The following is an 18836-nucleotide window of genomic DNA, read 5'->3' on the forward strand; positions in this document are numbered from 1 at the left end:
ATGCAAGCCCTGAAACTCAGCACGATACCCTCCCCTGCTCGCAACCCCTCCACACTTCGCAAAACCTCGCTCCTCGTCCACGTCCTTCGCCGCCGCCGCCTTCACGGCTTCGCCTCCATCACCTCCTTCACTGCCTGGCGCAGACGCACCACGGACTTCGCCTTACTGGCTGTCTGCTTTATGTCACCCGTCTTGTCGGTGGGGCCGCGATGTGGAGCACTTTCAGGCTCGTCTTGCCCAAAGCCCTTGCGGGGCGGCCACGGCCGCCACGCCCTCGTCCGGCATTACCCACCATTTGGCGTCAGCGAGCTCTGGGCGCGCTGCCGACCGTAGTGAGTGTGCGGAAACCTTGGTGACGTTGGTCGGTTGGTGAGGCCGCACGGAGCGGCAACAGCCCAAGCACGCTGCGATTGGGGCTAGTTGGCTACTCAACCTGCTGACCCGCTCCTGCTCCCCTAGCCCAGTAACCTGATGGTTTCCGCTCGAGCGCAGCGAGTCGTCGGAAACCAAGGTTTCCTGCGCTCGGAGTGTGCACAGTTGTGGGCCCCGGAGGGGCGTGGCGTGTGTGTGTTTGTTGGTTGGGGCCCATGCGCGGCATGGGCGGTGGGCCCGGTTAAGTCGCGGAGCGCGGTGTCGCGCTCGCCACTTTGCGAGTTTCGTTCTGTCAGTACTGACGCCGTCGTCCCTGGCTACGCTGTATCTTTGCGTGGCTACACGGCGGTTCGGGCTGGCCCTCCCAACCCCGCACGAAGACCGCCGTTCTCTGCTTGCAGGTACCCTCTCCGCCGCCCTCACAAATTGTAACACGACGCAATGCATGGAACCCACGAACACGCGGATTATAGTGGTTTAGACCAAGAAACACGCTTACACTTATAGTATACTCGTGCGTGGCACGCATGAATATCATCGCAAATCCTTGTTGTGGGTGGGTCCGCACCCCAGCACGCCTGTTCTGTGCACACACGTCTTGCATCAGCTTTTGCAGCTGATGCCAAGGTGCAACATCACTTACTGAACGCTCTCATTCTTTGTTTGAGCAAAATGGCGTAGGGGCCTGCACGCACTGCGTCACCAGGTCAGCGCTTCAAGCGGCCCGCATTCTCAAACACTAAGCTCGGATGACCCGCGCAACGCGCCAACCAGTCCAACACCCCAGGTGCTGTAGCCAGTGCCCGGCCCGTGCTTGCACGGGGGCCAATCAAGTGGGTTCGCTTTCCCTCTCCTACACCAAGTAAGCCATGCCCGGACACGCTTCATCTGCAGCCGGCCGGAAGCGCCTCGTCTACCGTATCAGAGTTTCGTGTCATGCAATGTCATAGTATCCGGTGAGCTGCGCGACCAGCATCGATCAAGCTGGTGCGGCCTGGCGACACAGCACGCACGTCAGCACTGCACGTACGCAACCCTGTGTCCCCAAAGCCTGCTTCACATCAGCCAAAAGTCACAAGGTGTCCGAGGCAACCACGTGCCTTCAGCGAACAACCACAGCAAAATCCCGTTTATTGCCGGCCTACACAACGCTGGCGGGGCCGGTTGCGGCGGCGCGAATCAATGAATGATGACCATGCACATGTGTGGGCCTGGTCACGCCTCCCACGTCATTAGAGACGCACAATGTCATCACACCAGTTTACTGCAACCAAGCACAAAGACACACACCCGAACACCCCACACCGACACACCTCGCGTATATAACCAACCATGCACGCCATTCACACGACAAAATACGTAAACAACATAGTACACTCATATGACTGCGCGCACACAAGCTTCCGCTTGTGCTCCACTCACTGGAGCTTACGCGCGCTCAGCACCTGACACGTGCCTAAGCACGGCGCGGTGCCTACTCGTCGTCTCCAGCCTGACGGCGCTTGGGTGTGGGGCCGGCGGGCGCTCGCCTCATGGATCCGAACGAGTCCAGGTCAAAGTCCTCCACATCCAGGTCCCCAGTGAACGCTGACAGTTGCGCCTGCGCCGCCGCGGAGCGGGCCGCCGAGGGGCTCCCGGCGCCGAAGCTGCCCTGCGAGCCCTGGCCCATCAGCTGGCTCACACGCTGCGGCCGACCGGGGGCATTGGTAAACAGCGGCGGCGGCGGCACGATGGGGCCCAGCCCGCTGCCGGCGCCCTCGCCGCTGCCAGTGGCAGCCGGCGTGGCGCCCAGCGGCGACATGGGCGGCAGGTTGAGGCTGCTGCGGCCGGTGCCCGGCTTGCGCAGCGAGCCGAACGCCGCCATGGGCGGCGCACCACGCGGCGCCACAATGGACCCGGACGGGCGCAGCTGCATCGTGCCCGACAGCGAATCCTGCTGCAGCAGGCCGGCGCTGCCGCGGCTAACCTCGCCGGCCAGGCTGTCCTGCCGGCTGCCGCCCCCGGCGGCGCCCAAGGCAGGGCTTGCGGCGCCCGAGGGCCCGGCGGCGGAGCCCAGGCGCCCGGACAGCGCCAGGCGCTCCCCGGTGGCGGACATGCCGCTGCGCATGCGGTTCATCAGCTCGTCAACGTAGGCCTTGCTGGCCGCCTCCTCCGCCTGCTTGCGCTCCAGAGCCGCAGCAGCCATCTGGACGGCGTTGCTGGGCTCCTCGCCCGGCGCCGCGTCCAGGCCGAAGCCGGCGCCGGACTGCGCCGACGCCAGCAGCGCGCGGCGGCCGGGGCGCAGCGGTGAGGCCGCGGCGCGACCGGGCGGCGGCGGAATGGCAGATGAAGTGCTGGGGCCTGCGCCGCCGCCAGGTGCGTCCGTGGCGGCGCCGGAGCCGGTCGAGTCCATGGACTGCAAGCCCAGGCCCGCGGCGCCGGGCGCGGCGGCCGCGGAGAAGCTGGTTGCGCGGCTGCCAACGCGGCTGTTGGCGTTGGAAGCCATGCGGCGCATCGCGACAGCCGCCTGCGCCGCCGCCAGCAGCTCCTGCTGCTTGGCCAGCTGCGACTGGCGCCGCTCGACGTCGGGCGGGAGCTGCACGTGGCGCGTGGCGGGCTTGCCGATGGGCCTGGGTGCACTGGTGCCCAGCGCCTGCGAGATGACCGACAGCGCCTCCTCGGGCGTGAGCACCTGCGGCGGCGCCACCAGGCCCTCGCCAGTGCTGGCCTCGGCGCCCAGGCTGGCCTGAGACGTGGTGCCGGCCAGGCTGGCCTGAGACGCCAGGGCGCGGCGGCGGACAGGCGCGGGCACGCCGCCGGGCGGTGGCGGCGGCGGCACACCCACCAGCCGCACGGAGCGAGAGGGCCGCATGGGCCGCGTGCCCTCCAGCGGCTCCGACTGCATGGCCGGCTCGCGCGAGGGCGGCGGGATGTAGCCGGCGCGCGGCGGCGCCTGTGGCTCCGATGCTTGCGCAGGCCCAGCACCCGCAGCAGCCGTGGCCGAGGGCGGCTCGTCCAGCTCGTCGTCCTCCTCCTGGTCCTCGGCCCGCACGCGCATGGACGACTCGGAGAAGGCGATGCGGCTGGGCTGGCGGCCCAGGGAGCGGGACGCCTCCAGGGCGCCGTGCTCGCCCTCCTCGCCCTCGCCCTGCACCGGTTCGTCCATCGGGCCGCCCGCCTCCGCCTCCTGGCCCTCAGGCACGGTGTCCGGCAGTGCCAGAACCTCCACACCTTGCTCGTCACGCTGCACGGAGGCAGGGCGCGAGCCGCCCTGGGGCGAGGGCAGGGGCAGGTTGCGCCTCGCGCTCGCCTCCTCCGGCGCCTCGCGCGCTGGGGCGGCGTCCACGACAGCAGCGGAGCCCGGGCGGCTGAGGTTGGAGGTCTCGGGCGACAGCCGCCGGATGGCCTCGGTGGGTAGCAGCGGCGAGCCCACGCGTGAGCCGTGCGACGACTTGGGCGTGCTGGCGCGGCGGTGGGCCTCGCTCTGTTGTGTCAAGGGAGGACACGGGTCGAGGACTCATGTCAGATACGTCGCAAGAGTCATATCTCACAGGCGGCCGCAACACGCCAGCTGCCACGTTGCTAGGTATCTAGCACCACCCGCCCGGCACTCACCGCTGGCGATAGAACCTTAATGGCCGGGTCCGACGACTGGCTGGCTCCGCTGCTGGGGCGCATGCCGGCCATCTCCAGCCGCGCAATGTGCGGCGCAGCGCCGTACTCCACCGGGCCATACGGCGCCGGCACATGCACCTGGCCGCTGCTGCTGCTGGTGCCGGGCGGCGGCGCCAGGCTGTCCAGGCCCTCGGACGCCGCCAGAGCCTCGCGCTCGCGCCGCTCATCCTCCTCGGCGGCCAGCGCGGCTGCACAAAAAGGGCAGGTAGAGAAAGACACGTGAGTACACACGTGCAGCGTGGGGCAGCAATGTTGCACCCAACCCAACATGCACAAGGCTTGACAAGTTCGCCCGCAATCTACACAATCGTGCCCAACGTACCCGCTGCCAGCGCAGCGGCATCGCCTGCGGCGCGGCTCTTCATGCCTGACTGCACCATAAAGGTGACTAGCTCCGGCTCCGGCTCCACCTCGCGCATCTCATCCACCGGCTTCATGCCTGCCTGCGAAGCGGCGCGGGACACTACGCGCGACTCGCCCGCAGGCGCCTCCTCAGCCTGCGCCGGTTCCGCTGACTTGGCAGCAGCCGGCGGCAAAGCCTTCTCGGGGGAGGCTTCGGGCGTGGGCGTGGGCGGCGTGAGCAGGCCGGACAAGGGTCCGGCCGCGCCGCGCGCCGCCTGCAGCGCCGCCAGGCTGCGAGGGCTGGCGGTGTAGCTGTCGACGCCGCGCAGGGCGGGCGGCGGCGGCAGCGGGAGCATGTCCTCGCCGTCGTCCACGTTCGCGCCCGCCGCACCGTGGCCGTGCGCCGCGCCGCCAGCGCCATCCTCCACACGCACCCGCAGCGAGGAGCCCAGGCGCGGGCTGGCTGTGCCCACCGCAGCGCGCTGCGCCGCGGCGGCGGCGTTGGCGGCGGCCACACGCGCCACCGCCGCGTCCTCCCATCCCGGCGGCTTCTCGTTCTGCGGCGACACGGGCGGGCTGCTGGCGGGCGAGCCCATCACGCCGGGCACCATGCGCGCGGCGCGGCGCGGGAAGGGCACGCTGCCGGCGGACAGGCGCTCGATGAGGACCAGGGTGCTGCGCAGCATGGCGTCCGCGTCCGCCTGCACGCCGCGCAGCTCACGCAGCAGCTGCAGCACGTGGCTGGTGAGGCGCTGCACCACCGCCGCCGAGGTGGCGAAGATGATGGTGCCGTCCAGCGGCAGGGCCGAGATCTGAGCCGACACCAGGTCGCCGCGGGGCGTGGCCACGCCGCTCCGCGCCATGCTGGTGCTGCCGCCGCTGCGGCCGTAGGAGCCGGGCGACGTGATGAGGCTGGCAGCGGCGGCGGCCGCCGACATGGACGTCGCGCCTGTGGGAGAAGCCGGCGTGATCTCGCCGGGCGCGCCGCTCACGAAGCTACGCATGCGTCCGGCCACGGCGGCCGCGGCGCCCAAGGAGCGCATCTTATGAATCTGCGGCCGCCGGATGGTGAGCGGCTCGGGTTGCGGCGCGGCACCACTGTCGGTGCCGCCTGTGCTGGCGGTGGGGCCGCCCGGCGCAGTGGCAGCGCCGGCGGCGCCGCCCATGGACGCGGAGGGCGTGAAGTAGGCTGAGCCGGACCCGGCCGGCATGACCATGCTGCGGCTGGAGCGCACGCTGCTGGGACTGCCCAGCTGGCCCAGAGAGCCCAGCGTGGCAGGCGCGGGGTGCGCGAAGCTGGCGGCACGCGGCTCGGGCTGCAGGTGCCGCGGCAGCATGCTGCGCGCCGTGCGAGAGCCGCCCAGCTGACCGCTGACAGAGTTGTGGCGGCCGCTGGGGCTGCCCACGGCCCCTGGGCTGGCGACGCCGGGAGAGGCTGGCGCCTCCTCACCGGCGGTGCTGGTGGTGTTACCAGGGATCTCCAGGTCAGCGGCGAAGCGGGCACGGCTCTTGGCGCCCTTGGGCCGGGGCCGGGCGCGTGGCGCGCCGTCGGTGACGGAGGCGCTGCTGGCCTCGGCCTCGGCGGGCACCGTGCCGTCGGCAGACACGGCAGCGTTGGCGGTGGTGGAGGGTGGTGCCAGCATGGCCTGCAGCGCCTTGGTCAGCATGCCCTCGGGCGTGTTGGTGTCCAGCACTGCAGCCACCGGGCCCTGAGTCGGCGCCGGCGCGGCCTGCGGTGACTGCCCCATCATCGCCGCGCCGCCCAGCCGGCTGCGGCCAGGGCGTGGCGGGCCGCCGGGCGCTGCCGGCGCGGGCGCGCTGCCGGCTCCCACGTTGACCAGGCTGTTGCCGCTGCCGGCCTGCTGCACGCGCTGGCGGTAGAGCGAGGGGCGCACGCCGGGAGGGCGGCGCTCGGGCTCGGGGATCTGGCCCGCGAACTGCGCCACGAACAGTGTGGCCAGCAGCTGCGGGTCATCGCCCAGCTCGCGGCCCATGTTCTCGCGGATGGTGTGGATGTTGCGCATGGCGGTCTGCACCGCCGCCTGCAGCTGAAGGTCGTGCACGGTCTGCTGGTTGTGCACGCCATAGCCGCGGTGCTTCAGGCTGCCCACGCGCACGCCCGTGGGCAGCATGTCGTCGTCGCTGTTCTCGCTGTCCCCGCCGCGGGCGCTGCCGCCGTCCAGCGAGCCGCTGAACTCGGAGCCGTCGGCGCTGCCGCTGCCGCCCGCGGGCGTGCCCAGCCGCTTGCGCAGCTGGTGCATCATCTCGTCGAAGCTGCGCGCGGCGCGGCGCGGCACGCGCTTGCCGAACCGCTCCAGCAGCAGGCTGGCCAGGCTGTCAGCCATGGCGCGTGCGGACGCGTCGTTCACCGCGGCGGCGGCGGCGGCGCGGCGCGGCGCGCCCATGGCCTTCATGCGCTTGGTGCGGCCGTCCTCGTTGTTGGTCTGCATGAAGAAAAACAACTCGCGGCGCAGCTCCTTGTTGACGAGCAGCAGCTCCTCAAACACCATCATCATCGCGCGCAGGTTGTAGCGCGGGCAGTATCGCGGGTCGGGCTCGTCCGGCGAGTTGAAGCCGGGCGGGCCGCCGGGCAGCAGCACGGCGCGCTCGGTGACGGCTTGGTGCTGCGTGGGGTGGCGCTTGGCCAGCGCGGTTCCGCCCGCCACCGCTGCCACGCCGCGCACGACGGCGCTGTAGAGCACGCTGTAGGCCCAGGTGTAGCGCACCTCGGGCCGCGTGACCCAGTCGATGGTGAGGTCCAGGCGCTTGTTGGAGGGCGCGTCGCGCCAGGAGCGCTGCACCCACCAGCGGAACATGTGCCGCAGGTCCTCGCCCACCGTGGGCGCGGCGTGGCGCCAGCGGCGCAGCATGCGCTGCTGCCGCAGCAGGATGGCGAACACGAACGCGTACAGCACGAACAGGATGAAGATGGCGCCCAGGCCGCGCACCAGCGCCGCCACCAGGCTCTCGCCGCCGTTCAGGATGACGGTGTTGTCGTTCAGCATCTCGGTGATGGTGGCGCGGTTGCCCCGGTCGCTGTGCTTAATGAGCAGCCAGCGCGCCACCGCGTAGGCGGAGCCGGAGATGGTGGACAGCTGCTCCAGCCGATCGCCGAATGCAATGATGTTGAGCATGAGCAGCATCACCACCACCATGCCGGCGATCACCGCCCAGTACAGCAGCATGGGAATGGCGCGCGCGATGGCGCCGCCGATGACGGCCAGGTGCGGCTGGAAGGAGACGTAGTGCATCAGCCGCACCATGAGCATCAGCAGCACCAGGCTCTGCAGCACAAAGTACAGGTTCCACAGGTACTCCATGTTGTCCAGGTAGGAGTACATGTCGCCCAGCGCATGCAGCCCGCTGACGTCGTCTGGCAGCAGCCAGCGGTAGTCGCCGCCGCGCGGCGGCATGGACGGCGGCGCCATAGCGGCGGCGGTGGCGGCCAGGTCGATGGTGTCGTTGGTGGGCTTGAGGTCGGAGCGCGTCTGGAAGGCCTGCAGCACGGAGGCCAGGTAGGGGTTCCAGCCGCGCTCGTCCTTGTTGATCATGAAGAAGCGCGCGGGCGCATTTACGTCGGCGTCATAGACGTCATACGTGGTGGCGGTGGGGATGCCGGGACTGGCCACAAAAACGAACCTGCAAAACAGAAGATAAAGCGGAATCAGTGAGCACTGAGCGAGTAGGCAGCGCGTCTAGCGTGTGTGAGCCCACGCAATACACACACACACATACACACACACACACGCACACACATACACCCACACCCAACAGGATGCAATGCGGCATCCTGCGCACGGCCACGCACCAGTACAACACCACCAGCGCCGCGATCTGGATCAGGCAGGACGCCACCTCCCACGCCACCCAGAACGGCGTCATGCGCCAGGTGTAGCGCTTCTTGACGCGCCGCTTGCGCCGGAACAGCTCGTCGGCGGTGAGGCCAGCCAGCGGCTCGCCCTCGGTGGCGCGCTGCAGCAGGCGCTGGTGCTGTAGCGCGCGCACGCAGTCCAGCAGCGTGGAGGCCAGGTGCAGCAGGATGAACAGCACCATGATCCAGTCGGGTATGAACATGTAGTACTGGTGCTCGCTGATGAACTTGCCGTAGTCCGTGGCGGGGATGGCCTGCAGGTGGAGGGGACGGGGCCAAGGCAGGGTTAGGCCAAAGCGCGGCACACAAGCGAGTGTCAAGGCGCCAGGCAAACAGGTCGTCAGCAGCCCCCCACCAGATCCCAGCCACGCACCGCGATCCATTGCCGCAGCCGCACCACACCATCGCCGCCCCAATCCCACGCGGCGCGCAGGTAGCCAAACACGTGCGCGTCGGGATTGTACACCAGCAGCCGCAGCCGCAGCTCGGAGCTGAAGATGGGGCTGAGGTAGCGGCCGTCCTCCAGATACGTCAGCAGCTTGCGCGCGCGGTCGGCGCCCAGCCGCGTGTCGAAGAACACGGGGTAGCCGTCCGGCAGCCCCGGCACCGGGTAGTGCGTGAAGCCGAAGGGCAGCTTGAGTGTGCTGATCTCCGAGTTGCCCTCCGAGAAGTTGTAGTAGGCCCAAGCGCGGCCGGCCACGTCAGGGGAGTAGATGGAGGAGGAGCGGTCGAAGACGGGGTCCTCGCCGATGCCGCCCAGGTCCTGCAGGTTCTTGGTGCTGTACTTGGAGCGCACGCACTCGGCGCGCAACGGTCCGAACTTGGACTGGCACGCCTCCGAGTCGCGGCCCAGCACCACCTGGTCCAGCCGCCGCCGCACCTGATGCAGCATCAGCCCGCCCACCACGCGGTTGCCGCGCGCGCCGGCGGTGCGGCGGCGCTCGGGGATGCCGCGCGAGTCGTAGGTGACGGTCAGGCCGGCGGGCGGGCGGCCGGCCGCCACCTCCAGCTCGTAGCCGCCGTACTGCAGCCGCGGCGTGAGGCCCTGCGGCAGCTCCGCCGACACGGTGCTGGGCACGGTGCCGGTTTGCAGCCGCCGGTCGCGCACCGCGTGGTAGCCGCTGCCGGTGGCGGCGGAGGCGGCCGAGTCGTCCTGCGGGTCCGCCGGCCCGAGCCCGGCCCAGCCCAGGCCGGCGCCGGCTGCTGCTGCGGAGAGCAGCTCGCTGCCCCAGCCCAGCAGGCTGCGGCCGCGGCCCATCTGCGTGGCCTGCAGCAGCGTGAAGCCCGCCCTTGCAGGCGGCGGCGGCGGCGGCGCGGCCACACGGCCGGTCTCCAGGTCGTAGCGCAGCGCCGCCTGCTGCTCCCGGTTGATGGTAAAGTTGTAGGTGGTGCCGCTGCCGCTGCGCTGGATGAGGCATTGCTGGTAGCTCTCGAAGAACCAGTTCTCCTCGCTCAAGCCCAGCCCGTCCACCAGCATGGCCGTGGTGATGCCCAGCCGGTCCGCCTCCTCTGCCGCGCTGGTCACTGCGCCCTTGAGCAGCCCCGCCAACGCGCTCAGCAGCATGCTGTTGGTGGCGTCGGCCGCCGCCAGCGCGGCCAGGTTCAGGATCACGGTGTTGGTGCGATTCTCCAGCGCGGACAGGTACGTGGTGGCCAGGTTCTTGTAGGCCACGTACTGCGACTCGTACTTGACGTCCGTGGCCGTGAACTTCTCGTCCAGCACGGAGATGGTGTCGGTGGAGTTTGTCATGTTGGCGGACAGCGCGCGGTTGACGTTGTCGATGTCGGCGATGAGCGACAGCGTCACGGCCAGGTACATGTCGGTGGTGGTGGGCGGCGGCGCCGTGCAGTTGGTGGCCAGGTTGGTGGCGTTGATGGCGGGCGCGCACGAGGCAGTCTGGTTGGCCACGGAGCCGCTGGTGGTCTGCAGCAGGCGCCGCCGGCTGCGGCCGTGACGGCCCACCTGCTCCACCACGCCCAGCGCGGTGGGCGACAGGCGGATGGCGTCCAGCTCGCGCTGGCTCTGCTCTAGGCGGCGACTGATCTCTGCCAGCGCCGGCACCAGCTGCTCCGACAGCAGCGTCCGGACCACCGTGCGGCGGCTGGGCTCGTCGGCGCCGGCATCTGCATCATCGGTCTTGGCAGCAGGCTGGGGCTTGGCGGAGCCCATAAGCTCATGCAGGTTGAAGTCGTCAGCCAGGCCGCCGACGGGGCCGCCCTTAATGGTGCGGGGGTCGAGGTGGCTGTCGGCCGTCACCAGCGACAGCGCCGCTGGCGAGAACATTGCCACGGCCGCCTCAACCGTTGCAGCATGACCAACCGAGCCTTTGCCCTGGCCCTTGCGTGGACCTATCGCGGCTGCTGCCACGGAGGCGGCAGCAGAGGCGGCGGGGTCGGAAGCGGCGGCAGCGGTCTCGGCGCGACTGGCCTCCTCGAGCGCAGCACGGCGCAGCGCTCCGCTGCCGGGCAGGTCCCACTGCTCGCCTTCGCGTGTGAACACCTTGCCCAGCACGCCCACACTTGCACGCAGCTTGGCGGCATCGCCGCGCACTACTTGCCCCACCAGGCCGCCGCCGGCGCCATTGGAGCCGGCGGCGGGATGGGCGGCGGCGGCGCCCAGCAGGCCAGAGGCGCCGGTGTCGGCACCGCCACCAAAGCCGCCAAACGGCTCGTACAAAGCTGTGGCCACTGGCAGCAGTCCCTGGTGCGGGCCTGCCTGTGCAGCCAGCGCGGCGGCGGCTTGTTGCTTTTGCAGCGCGGGCTTCACATGCAGCTGCCAGATGCGCGCGCCGATGGACAGCGACGAAGCTGCCGTGATCTCCCCGGCACCCAGCACCGCCGCCAGTGTGTTAGCCAAGGGGGCGCCGGCGGCACTGGCGCCAGCTCCGGCAGAACCGGGGCCGCCCGCGCCGCTGAGCAGCGGGTCGATGGGCCCGGTCGCCTCGGAGGGCGCTGAGGCGTGCATCAGCGCGGTGTGCAGGTAGGACGGCACAGGCACGGACGGAGCAGGCGCGGGCGCCGACTGCGCCCCGCCACTACCTCCGCCAGCAGCACCGCTGGCCTTGCGCGCCACGCCCGCCACGGCGGGGCCGCCCCATGCGGCCGCGGACAGGCCCCACGGCAGCGGGTTGTCGTCGCTGTCCCCCGGGCCGTGTGTGCCGGCGGCGCTCACCACCATCACGTCCTGCTCGGGGTCCTCCTCCTCGTAGTCGGCTGGCGGCACGGGCGCCCAGTCCGCCTCGCCATCGCCGTCGTCGTCATAGTCGGACACGTCGGCACCAGCGCCAGCAGCAGCACCCGGCTCCGACATGGAGCGGCGCAACTGGTTGAACAGGCGCTGCAGCGGCGGCGGCGGCGACCAGACCGCGCCCATCTCATAGTCATCGCCCCAGGACCAGACCCGATTGGCTGGCGCAATGGCAGGCGCAACGGCGGGCGTGCCGTCGATCAGGCGGCGGCCGGCATTGCCGTTGCCCGGCGGCGGGCCGGGGCTGGGTGGGGGAAGCGGGGGTGAGGGAGGAGCAGGCGGGCTGGGGGGCGTGGGCGGAGCTGGCGGCCGAGGAGGCGCCGGTGATGGCGGGACTGGCGGCGGCGCGGGCGGCGAGGGCGGCGTGGGCGCGGGGCTGGGAGGCGGGGGCGGGCTGGGGGGCTGCGGTGGGGAGGGCGGCGTGGGAGGCGGGCTGGGCGGGTCCGGTGGCGCAGGCGGCGGGCTGGGACCAGGGCTGGGCGGCGGTGGCGCAGGTGGGCTGGGCGGCCGCGGCGCGGGGCTAGGCGGCGGCGAGGGCGGCACAGGCGGCGGCCGCAACCTGCCCGGCGGCGGCGGGAAGTTGTCCGGCTCAAAGATCTCAAACACCTCTGGCACCGTGTAGTTGACTTGCAGGCCGGTGGTGAACTCCAGCGTGACGTTGATCATGCAGATGCAGAAGTCGGCATTGATGGCGTACTGCCCCTCGTCAGTGTTGGTGTTGACCAGCGCCAGGCTGCTGACGTTGGCGGAGCGGACGTCCTTCAGGTCCACACCGAAGCGCTGCAGCTGGCCCACCAGGAAGCCGCGGCTCCGCGTGGCGTTCACCTGCGTGCAGCGCGAGCGAAGCGGAGGGATCGGCGGCACCGGTTGAGGTGAGGGCGGCGGGCGTGGGAGCTAGTTGGGCGAGATCAGTGCAGGGCTGGCAGCAGGGCAGGAGAGCATGAGATCTCGAATGCAGGATATGTGGCGGGCCAGGCAGCTCCTCCTCAGAAGGTCTCACCTGGATCTGGTCCATGAACCTGCGCGTGGCGTTGGTGGAGTTGGAGGCGGGTGCCGAGATGTTGAAGGAGGGCGGCATGAGGAACCACACGCGGTTGACGGCGACGGACTCCACGATGAAGTTCCAGAACGCCTCGCTGATGCCGCCGCTGTTGTCCTCCACAAAGTAGCGCAGGCGGTAGGTGCCCGGCAGGCACTTGCCCAGCGACAGCTGCTCGGGCCGGCAGCGCAGGCAGGTGTTGGGGGTCTTGCCGCTGCAGTCCGTGGCATCCACCACCTGGGGGCACAGGGGCCATGAGGACGGGCGGGTAAGCCTGGGCGGATTGGCGCAGGTATGGGAGCTGTGCGCATAACTGTCATGAAGCAGTGGCATGTTTACCAGTGCCAGCATACATCCCACGTGTCACCATCCGCACAACCGGCCCACTCACATTGATGAAGGAGGTGAGGTCGCCGTCCTCGACGTCCATGGCAATGGCGGCGCAGGCGGCGTTGGCGTCGTATGAGGCGCAGGGGCTGAAGCTGATGGGCGCGGGCACGCCGTAGGTCAGGATCTGCGTCAGCGACAGCGGCACGCCGGCTGCGGACACGGGCGCGTTCTCGGCTGAGGAGCCGGGCGGCAGCAGGCGCAGCGCCGGCAGTGTGTTGTTCACCACCTGGTCGCGGGCCACCTTGGCCTTGGCGGCGCACGGCACCGTCTCGCACCTGCAGAGGCGGGCAGCGTTGAAAAGTTGTATCGCCAGGCAGCAACCCGACACGCAGGCAGCAGTGCATAGCAGGGGTGAGCAGCGCAAGCGCTAGTGAGCAGGCGTTGCCGCTGCACACTTACACTCCGTCGCACTCGTAGAGGCCCGCCGCGCACTTGCGGGCGATGAGCACGGTGCGCGTGACCTGGGCCGACTGGCGCGGCACGCCACTGTAGAAGGGGAAAGGAAAAAGATTACTAGTGATTGCACCACACGTCGGGTGAGGCAATGCGTCTGGAAGGCACTACTGCGGTCAAACAAAGAGACACATGGTCAGCAGCGTTTGGAAATGTGGCGTGTGATGGTTTAACAACCGCGTCCCCCTCTTGCTCACTTGTCGCAGACCAGGAAAATGACGTTGAAGATGTTACCCGGGTCAGCTCCGGTATCCACGCAACCGCGCACGCCCTTAGACGTAAACTCGTGTCCGGCGCAGTTGAGGTGTGAGCATGTTGCCAGGCATGCAACAGGCGGGCAGACGTAAATCTGCACGGGCACAGCACACGGTGCAACGTCAGCAGGAGGCAGCTGTTTGCTGGATACATTGTCCCACACAACCCGCATTTTGCTAAAGGGAGCGTGTATTGACGACTTTCTGCTACCCCCGCCACGCTCACCGTGTTGGTCAGGTTCCCCTCCTCCGGGTCGAACGCCTGCGCTCCCAGCTCGCACAGTGTGGCGGGGTTTGGGCCCTCGCTCGCGCGGCAGTTGCGCCACACGAAGTTCTGCGGCACCTGCACCGTCTGTGACAGCAGCGTGGAATTGCGCAGCGCGATGACGGGCGGCTCGTTGATGGACACCACCGGCGCGCCGGAGGCAAAGGCGGTCAGGATGGAGCTGCCACCGCCCGTGATGTCGTTGACAGTGGACGTCTGCACGCGGGACAGTGTCAACGGATGGGAAGGGAGGAGGTCAGGCTAGCATGCAGGAGTGCATGGGGGCGCCAACATGGCCATCTGGGGCAGCGGTAACGTTGTCGACATGTACGAAGGTGTGCGTGCATGGGACCGGCGCACCGTGAAGTTGGAGCTGTCGACAAAGCTGGAACCGTCGGTGACGTTCAAGCCACTGCCGGTGGTGTCATCGGTGCCGTTTCCGAACAAGGTAAGGGTGATGACGGTGCTGGGGTCGAAGCAGTTGAAGTCTGTGCAGGTCCCGTCGGGGCATTGCACCTGCGCAGAGCGTATTCACGGGGAGGTCCGCCTTCAGAATGGACTTCGCCAAGACTCCGCCACTCTGCCGACCTGCTCAATCCCAGTTGTGCTTCACCAAAGAGGCTCTAAACCCCGAAAGGTACCCACCTCTCCGTCCTCGCAGCGCTGCATGACCAGCAGCGTGCGGCTGATTTGGCTGGTGGCGCCGGCTGTGTCGGTGACGGTGTAGGTAATGACGCGGCGGCCGGCCTTGAGCACGTTGCCAAACTGGCAGGCGGCCAGGCCCACCGCCTCCCACATCGTGTCCACGCCAGCAGTCGACACGTCCGCACAGAAGGCGTGAACCTGTGAACATGCAACCATACCGTAGATACGTGAGCCAATACAAGGTCCGGCGCAGCACCGCGCAGCATTGATCCTGGCCGCCTGCCGCAACGCCCACGCACAAGAAGCCCACGCCCAACAGCCAACACCCGCGGCACGCCCTCTCGCCTTGTAGCTGATGTCCCCGTCTTCGGCGTCCGTGGCCGTAACGCCGCTGTCGCAGGGCCCGGTGGGGTCACCCCTGTCGGGGCACCTGGCGTACGTGGCGTTGTCGAAGATGGTGACCAGGTACTTGTTGTCGCGCAACCGCACCACCGGCGCCGTGTTGCGGGTGACAGCAGGCACAGCCGCCGCGCCCTGCAGGAGAGCAGCCGATATGGCAGCGGTTGAACGCACGGATGTGGCAGCAGCTGCAAATGGGGCAGGCCGTGGACAAGGGAGGTCCAGCTCCGCCGGTGCAGGTAGGCAGTTACTCACCCCAAGCGCGTTCGTGAAGAAGTCTGGCACGCCACACACTTCGGCCGCGCAGTACCACACCGGCCGCGCCAAGACGCGCTCGTCGGGCGGGCACAGCACTGGCAGCGTGGCGGGGCACAGCACAAACACCAGCCGGACCTGCAGCGGCCCAAGGTGAAGGCGGCCAGGGTCAGAACAACAGGCCTCGCTGTCTCATTCCCACCTTCCGACAGTCCATCCCGATCGTAGTTGCGAAGCAGTGCGCAGCTCGCCCGCACCTGCGTGATGGCGGCGTTGCCCGACACGTCCTTGACGTCGTAGGTGATGGCGAAGGGCGTGTTGGGCGGCGTGGGCCCGGTGGTGTCCACCAGCTCGGCGTAGCGGCGCACCACGTGCTGCTGCACGCTGTCGTCGCGGTCGTCGTTGGCGATGTAGCCGGGCTCCACCCAGGGGTCGCCCACCGTGAGGTAGGTGAGGGTGCCCTGCAGCCCCGGCGTGCCGTCCAGGTTGGGCGGGATGACGAAGAACAGCCCGTCCAGGGGCAGCAGCTGCAGGTTGGGGATCTGCAAGGGCGGAACAGATGCGGCGGCGGGCGGGCGGAGGGAGTGATGGAGCACGGACACATGGAACAGGAGCAAATGCGGCCAGAGTGCTGTGTTATCATTCGTCCTTGAGCATCTCGCATTGCTTTACATCCACCGAAGTGACTGCCCGGTCACTCCCACCCCTTGCATCCACCTCAGCCCAGCAGCCATCAGCCCCAGCTATAGCGCCGGCACTTACGATGGTGTCGTAGACGGGGTCGGAGGACAGCGTGTGGATGCCCAGTGTGATGCCGGGGTTGTTGGGGTCGGGCTCGGTGAGCGGCGTGGCCAGGTCGCGGATGTCTGAGAACAGGGTGGCGCTGCCGCACACGCCGCCCAGCACCGAGCACAGCCGCGTGTCGGGGCAGGTGCGCTCCACGCCGTTGGAGGCCTGGGCGCAGGGGTCGTACACGTGCACCTTGCGCTGCACCGTGGGCGCGCTGGGGGAGGGGCAAGGAGAGGAGGGGAGGGGAGGAGAGGAGAGGACATGAGAAGGGTTCAAGGGGGCAGGTGAAGAGGGGGCAGGGTAACTAGGGAGCTCGGCAGCAAAGGCAGCGAGGCCACGTCCCCGGCCCGGAGGTGTGCGTGCCGTCGCACCTGTTCCACACGAAGTCGAACACATCGTAGGTGACGATGAAGGGCTTGTCGGGTTCGGTGACTTGCGAGGTGTCGATGGGGAAGGTGGTCTCGCAGCAGTACTCGCTCTCGTTCCAGCGCTTGAGCTGCGCGGATAGGGGCACACATCGGGTCGTGAGCAGCCCAACAGCGCGTGTCTGGCTGTAGCTTACTCCGCCTGTCTCCTCTTGATCAAGAGCACTGCGTCGATCCACTCAACACTAACCCCAACCACCACACACCGCAGAGCGGCGACACACACGACCGGCGCCAACACACAACCCCGGCAGCTACGAACCCCCCTCGACACATGGCGGCCACCCATGACTCCCTCACGTTGATAATGACCAGGTCGTCGTTGATGGTGCCGTCCAGCAGGTCGTAGGCGGCGGCGCCCAGCTCCTTGTAAGAGCCGTACAGCGGCACGAACACCTCGGGCGGGCCGCGCAGCGTCAGCTGGGGCGGCTGGTTGTCCGTCACGTTGAGGCGGCGCGTGTAGACGGTGTAGGAGGTGATGGAGGTGGCGCCCAGGCTGAGCGCGTACACGGGGAAGCGGCTGAACTGGAAGGACGACACCAGCGCGGCGGAGCCGAAGCCCGCGCGCACGTCCGCCTCCGTGGTCATCTCCGCGTACATCTGTGGACAAAGGGCGCACGTGCGCATGTGTGTGCATGTGCGCATGTGTGTGCATTGGGGCGGGTATCAGCAGAGCGGCGCGCATGAGCCCTGGTATGCCGAGGCACTGCCGCGTGCCGAGCTGCTCAAACACGTCCAATCCTCGCGGTCGCGAGCACAGCCCGCAGTGGGCCCACCTGGATGAACAGGGTCATGCGCGGATAGGATGTGTCATTGGACGGCGGCGGCGGGGGCGGCGGCGGCGGCGGCGACAAGGCCCGCGAGCCGGGCGCGCGCGGCGGCGCGGGCGGGCTGGGTGGCGGGAAGCCGCGCGCCGTGAGCGTCCTGTTGCGCTGCTCGGTCAGGTAGTCGCCAATGCGCCACGTGAGCTTGTTGACGCGCACGCGGATGAGGTACTGGCTGAAGGGCAGCACCTGGCGCATGACGTCCGCGAACTCGCGCCGCCGCAGCTTTTCGTACAGCTGCGGCTGCATCCAGGCGTCCACCACCACCGTCACGTTGGCGAACACCACCGGCACCAGGCGGTACGCGTCCACGTCGAAGGTGTTGCCTGGCTGGCTGGTCACCGCGTCGGGCTGCAGGGGGGAGGGCGGGCGCAGCAGCGGGGGAGGAGGGAGAGGCAGACGTCAGGGTCGTGTGGGTGTTGCAACCCCGACACAACAAGGGGAAGGGGTGCAGAGCGGTGCGGATATACAGCCACAGAGCGCCATCTGCAACACTACCGACCCAAGGCAGCAGGCACCACGTACGCTAAACAGTTTGTATCGGTCCGGCCAGCCCGCCGCTTACCACCGCGTCGCCGGTGGTGGTCCTGCCTCCAGTGATGTTGGCGAGGGACACGTCGGTGAGGTTGAGGGGCGGGGGCGGAGGCGGCTGCGCGCCCAGGATCTGGTCCACCTGCGCGGTGGGCTCGGGCGGCGGCGGGGGCGGGGGCGGCGGCGAGGGCGCCAGCGGAGGGGGCGGCGGAGGCGGCGGGGGAGGAGGAGGAGGCGGAATAGGCGGTGGAGGTGGAGGTGGCGGCGGAGGCGGCGACTGCGGAATGGGAGGGTCAGGCGCATACGGCGGCAGGTCGGGTGGCGGAGGCGGGGGTGGCCGCGGCTTGGGCGGTGGCGGGCGAGGCCTGGGCGGCGGCGGGGGCAGGCCCGGGGCAAGCGGGGCCAGTGGCACTCCAAGACTCGGCGGCGGCGGCTCCGGCGGCGGTGGTGGTGGCGGAGGTGGCGGAGGCGGTGCGTCCGGCGGAGGCGAAGGCGGCGGAGGCGCGCCCGGCGGAGGTGGAGGCGGTGGGGGTGGTGGCGGCGGCGGCGCTGTCGACGGGAAGTCGGGCGGCGGCATGTCGGGCTCCAGGGGCGGCGGCTGCTGCGGCATGTTGGGAGGCGGCGGCGCACCCGGAGGCGGCGGCGGCGGCGGCGGGGGCGGAGGCGGCAGCGGCGACGACGGCGAGCCAGGCGGCATGCCGGGCGGCGGCGGCGGAGGAGGCGGGGGCGGAGGAGGCGGGTCACGTGCGGGAGCGCCAGGCGGGGGCGGCGGCGGAGGAGGCGGCGGCGGGCCGGGGGCGCCGGGTAGGGTTGGCATGTCAGGAGTGCCAGGAGGCGGTGGAGGGGGAGGAGGAGGCGGAGGTGTGTCCGGGAGCCCAGGAACACCCGGCGGCGAGCCGGGCGGGGGCGGCGGCGGGGGTGGGGGCGGCGGGGGAGGCGCGCTGGGCTGGTCTGGAGGCGGCGGCGAGGGAGGCAGCTCGGGCACGCCAGGGTCGAACTGTATGGACGAAGGGAAACACCGCAGGTTGGGTTGTGTTTTGAACATCATGTCGACAGCTACATGGCAAGCAACATACCGCTT

At 69.5% G+C, this 18836-nt stretch overlaps 1 protein-coding gene across 1 annotated transcript in view; it reads right to left on the reverse strand.

Annotated features, from left to right (window-relative positions):
* Window positions 1-855: 855 nt before the first annotated feature.
* The window catches only part of CHLRE_06g309951v5 (uncharacterized protein), a 31227-nt gene continuing 13246 nt past the window's right edge, over window positions 856-18836 (reverse strand). The window contains exons 11-30 of the mRNA XM_043063774.1: window positions 17790-18752; window positions 17177-17575; window positions 16701-17000; window positions 16347-16471; window positions 15949-16189; window positions 15444-15728; window positions 15187-15324; window positions 14878-15066; window positions 14533-14730; window positions 14248-14403; window positions 13849-14103; window positions 13566-13717; window positions 13315-13401; window positions 12917-13190; window positions 12487-12762; window positions 8613-12311; window positions 8177-8493; window positions 4349-8007; window positions 3967-4214; window positions 856-3835 (exon numbers count right to left, since the gene is read on the reverse strand). Of these exons, the coding sequence (XP_042924480.1) occupies window positions 1847-3835; window positions 3967-4214; window positions 4349-8007; window positions 8177-8493; window positions 8613-12311; window positions 12487-12762; window positions 12917-13190; window positions 13315-13401; window positions 13566-13717; window positions 13849-14103; window positions 14248-14403; window positions 14533-14730; window positions 14878-15066; window positions 15187-15324; window positions 15444-15728; window positions 15949-16189; window positions 16347-16471; window positions 16701-17000; window positions 17177-17575; window positions 17790-18752 (13950 nt within the window). The 3' untranslated portion in view covers window positions 856-1846. The remainder of the gene's footprint in view (window positions 3836-3966; window positions 4215-4348; window positions 8008-8176; window positions 8494-8612; window positions 12312-12486; window positions 12763-12916; window positions 13191-13314; window positions 13402-13565; window positions 13718-13848; window positions 14104-14247; window positions 14404-14532; window positions 14731-14877; window positions 15067-15186; window positions 15325-15443; window positions 15729-15948; window positions 16190-16346; window positions 16472-16700; window positions 17001-17176; window positions 17576-17789; window positions 18753-18836) is intronic.

The sequence above is a fragment of the Chlamydomonas reinhardtii genome, chromosome 6, assembly GCF_000002595.2.
Source record: "Chlamydomonas reinhardtii strain CC-503 cw92 mt+ chromosome 6, whole genome shotgun sequence".
Classification (NCBI taxonomy): domain Eukaryota; kingdom Viridiplantae; phylum Chlorophyta; class Chlorophyceae; order Chlamydomonadales; family Chlamydomonadaceae; genus Chlamydomonas; species Chlamydomonas reinhardtii.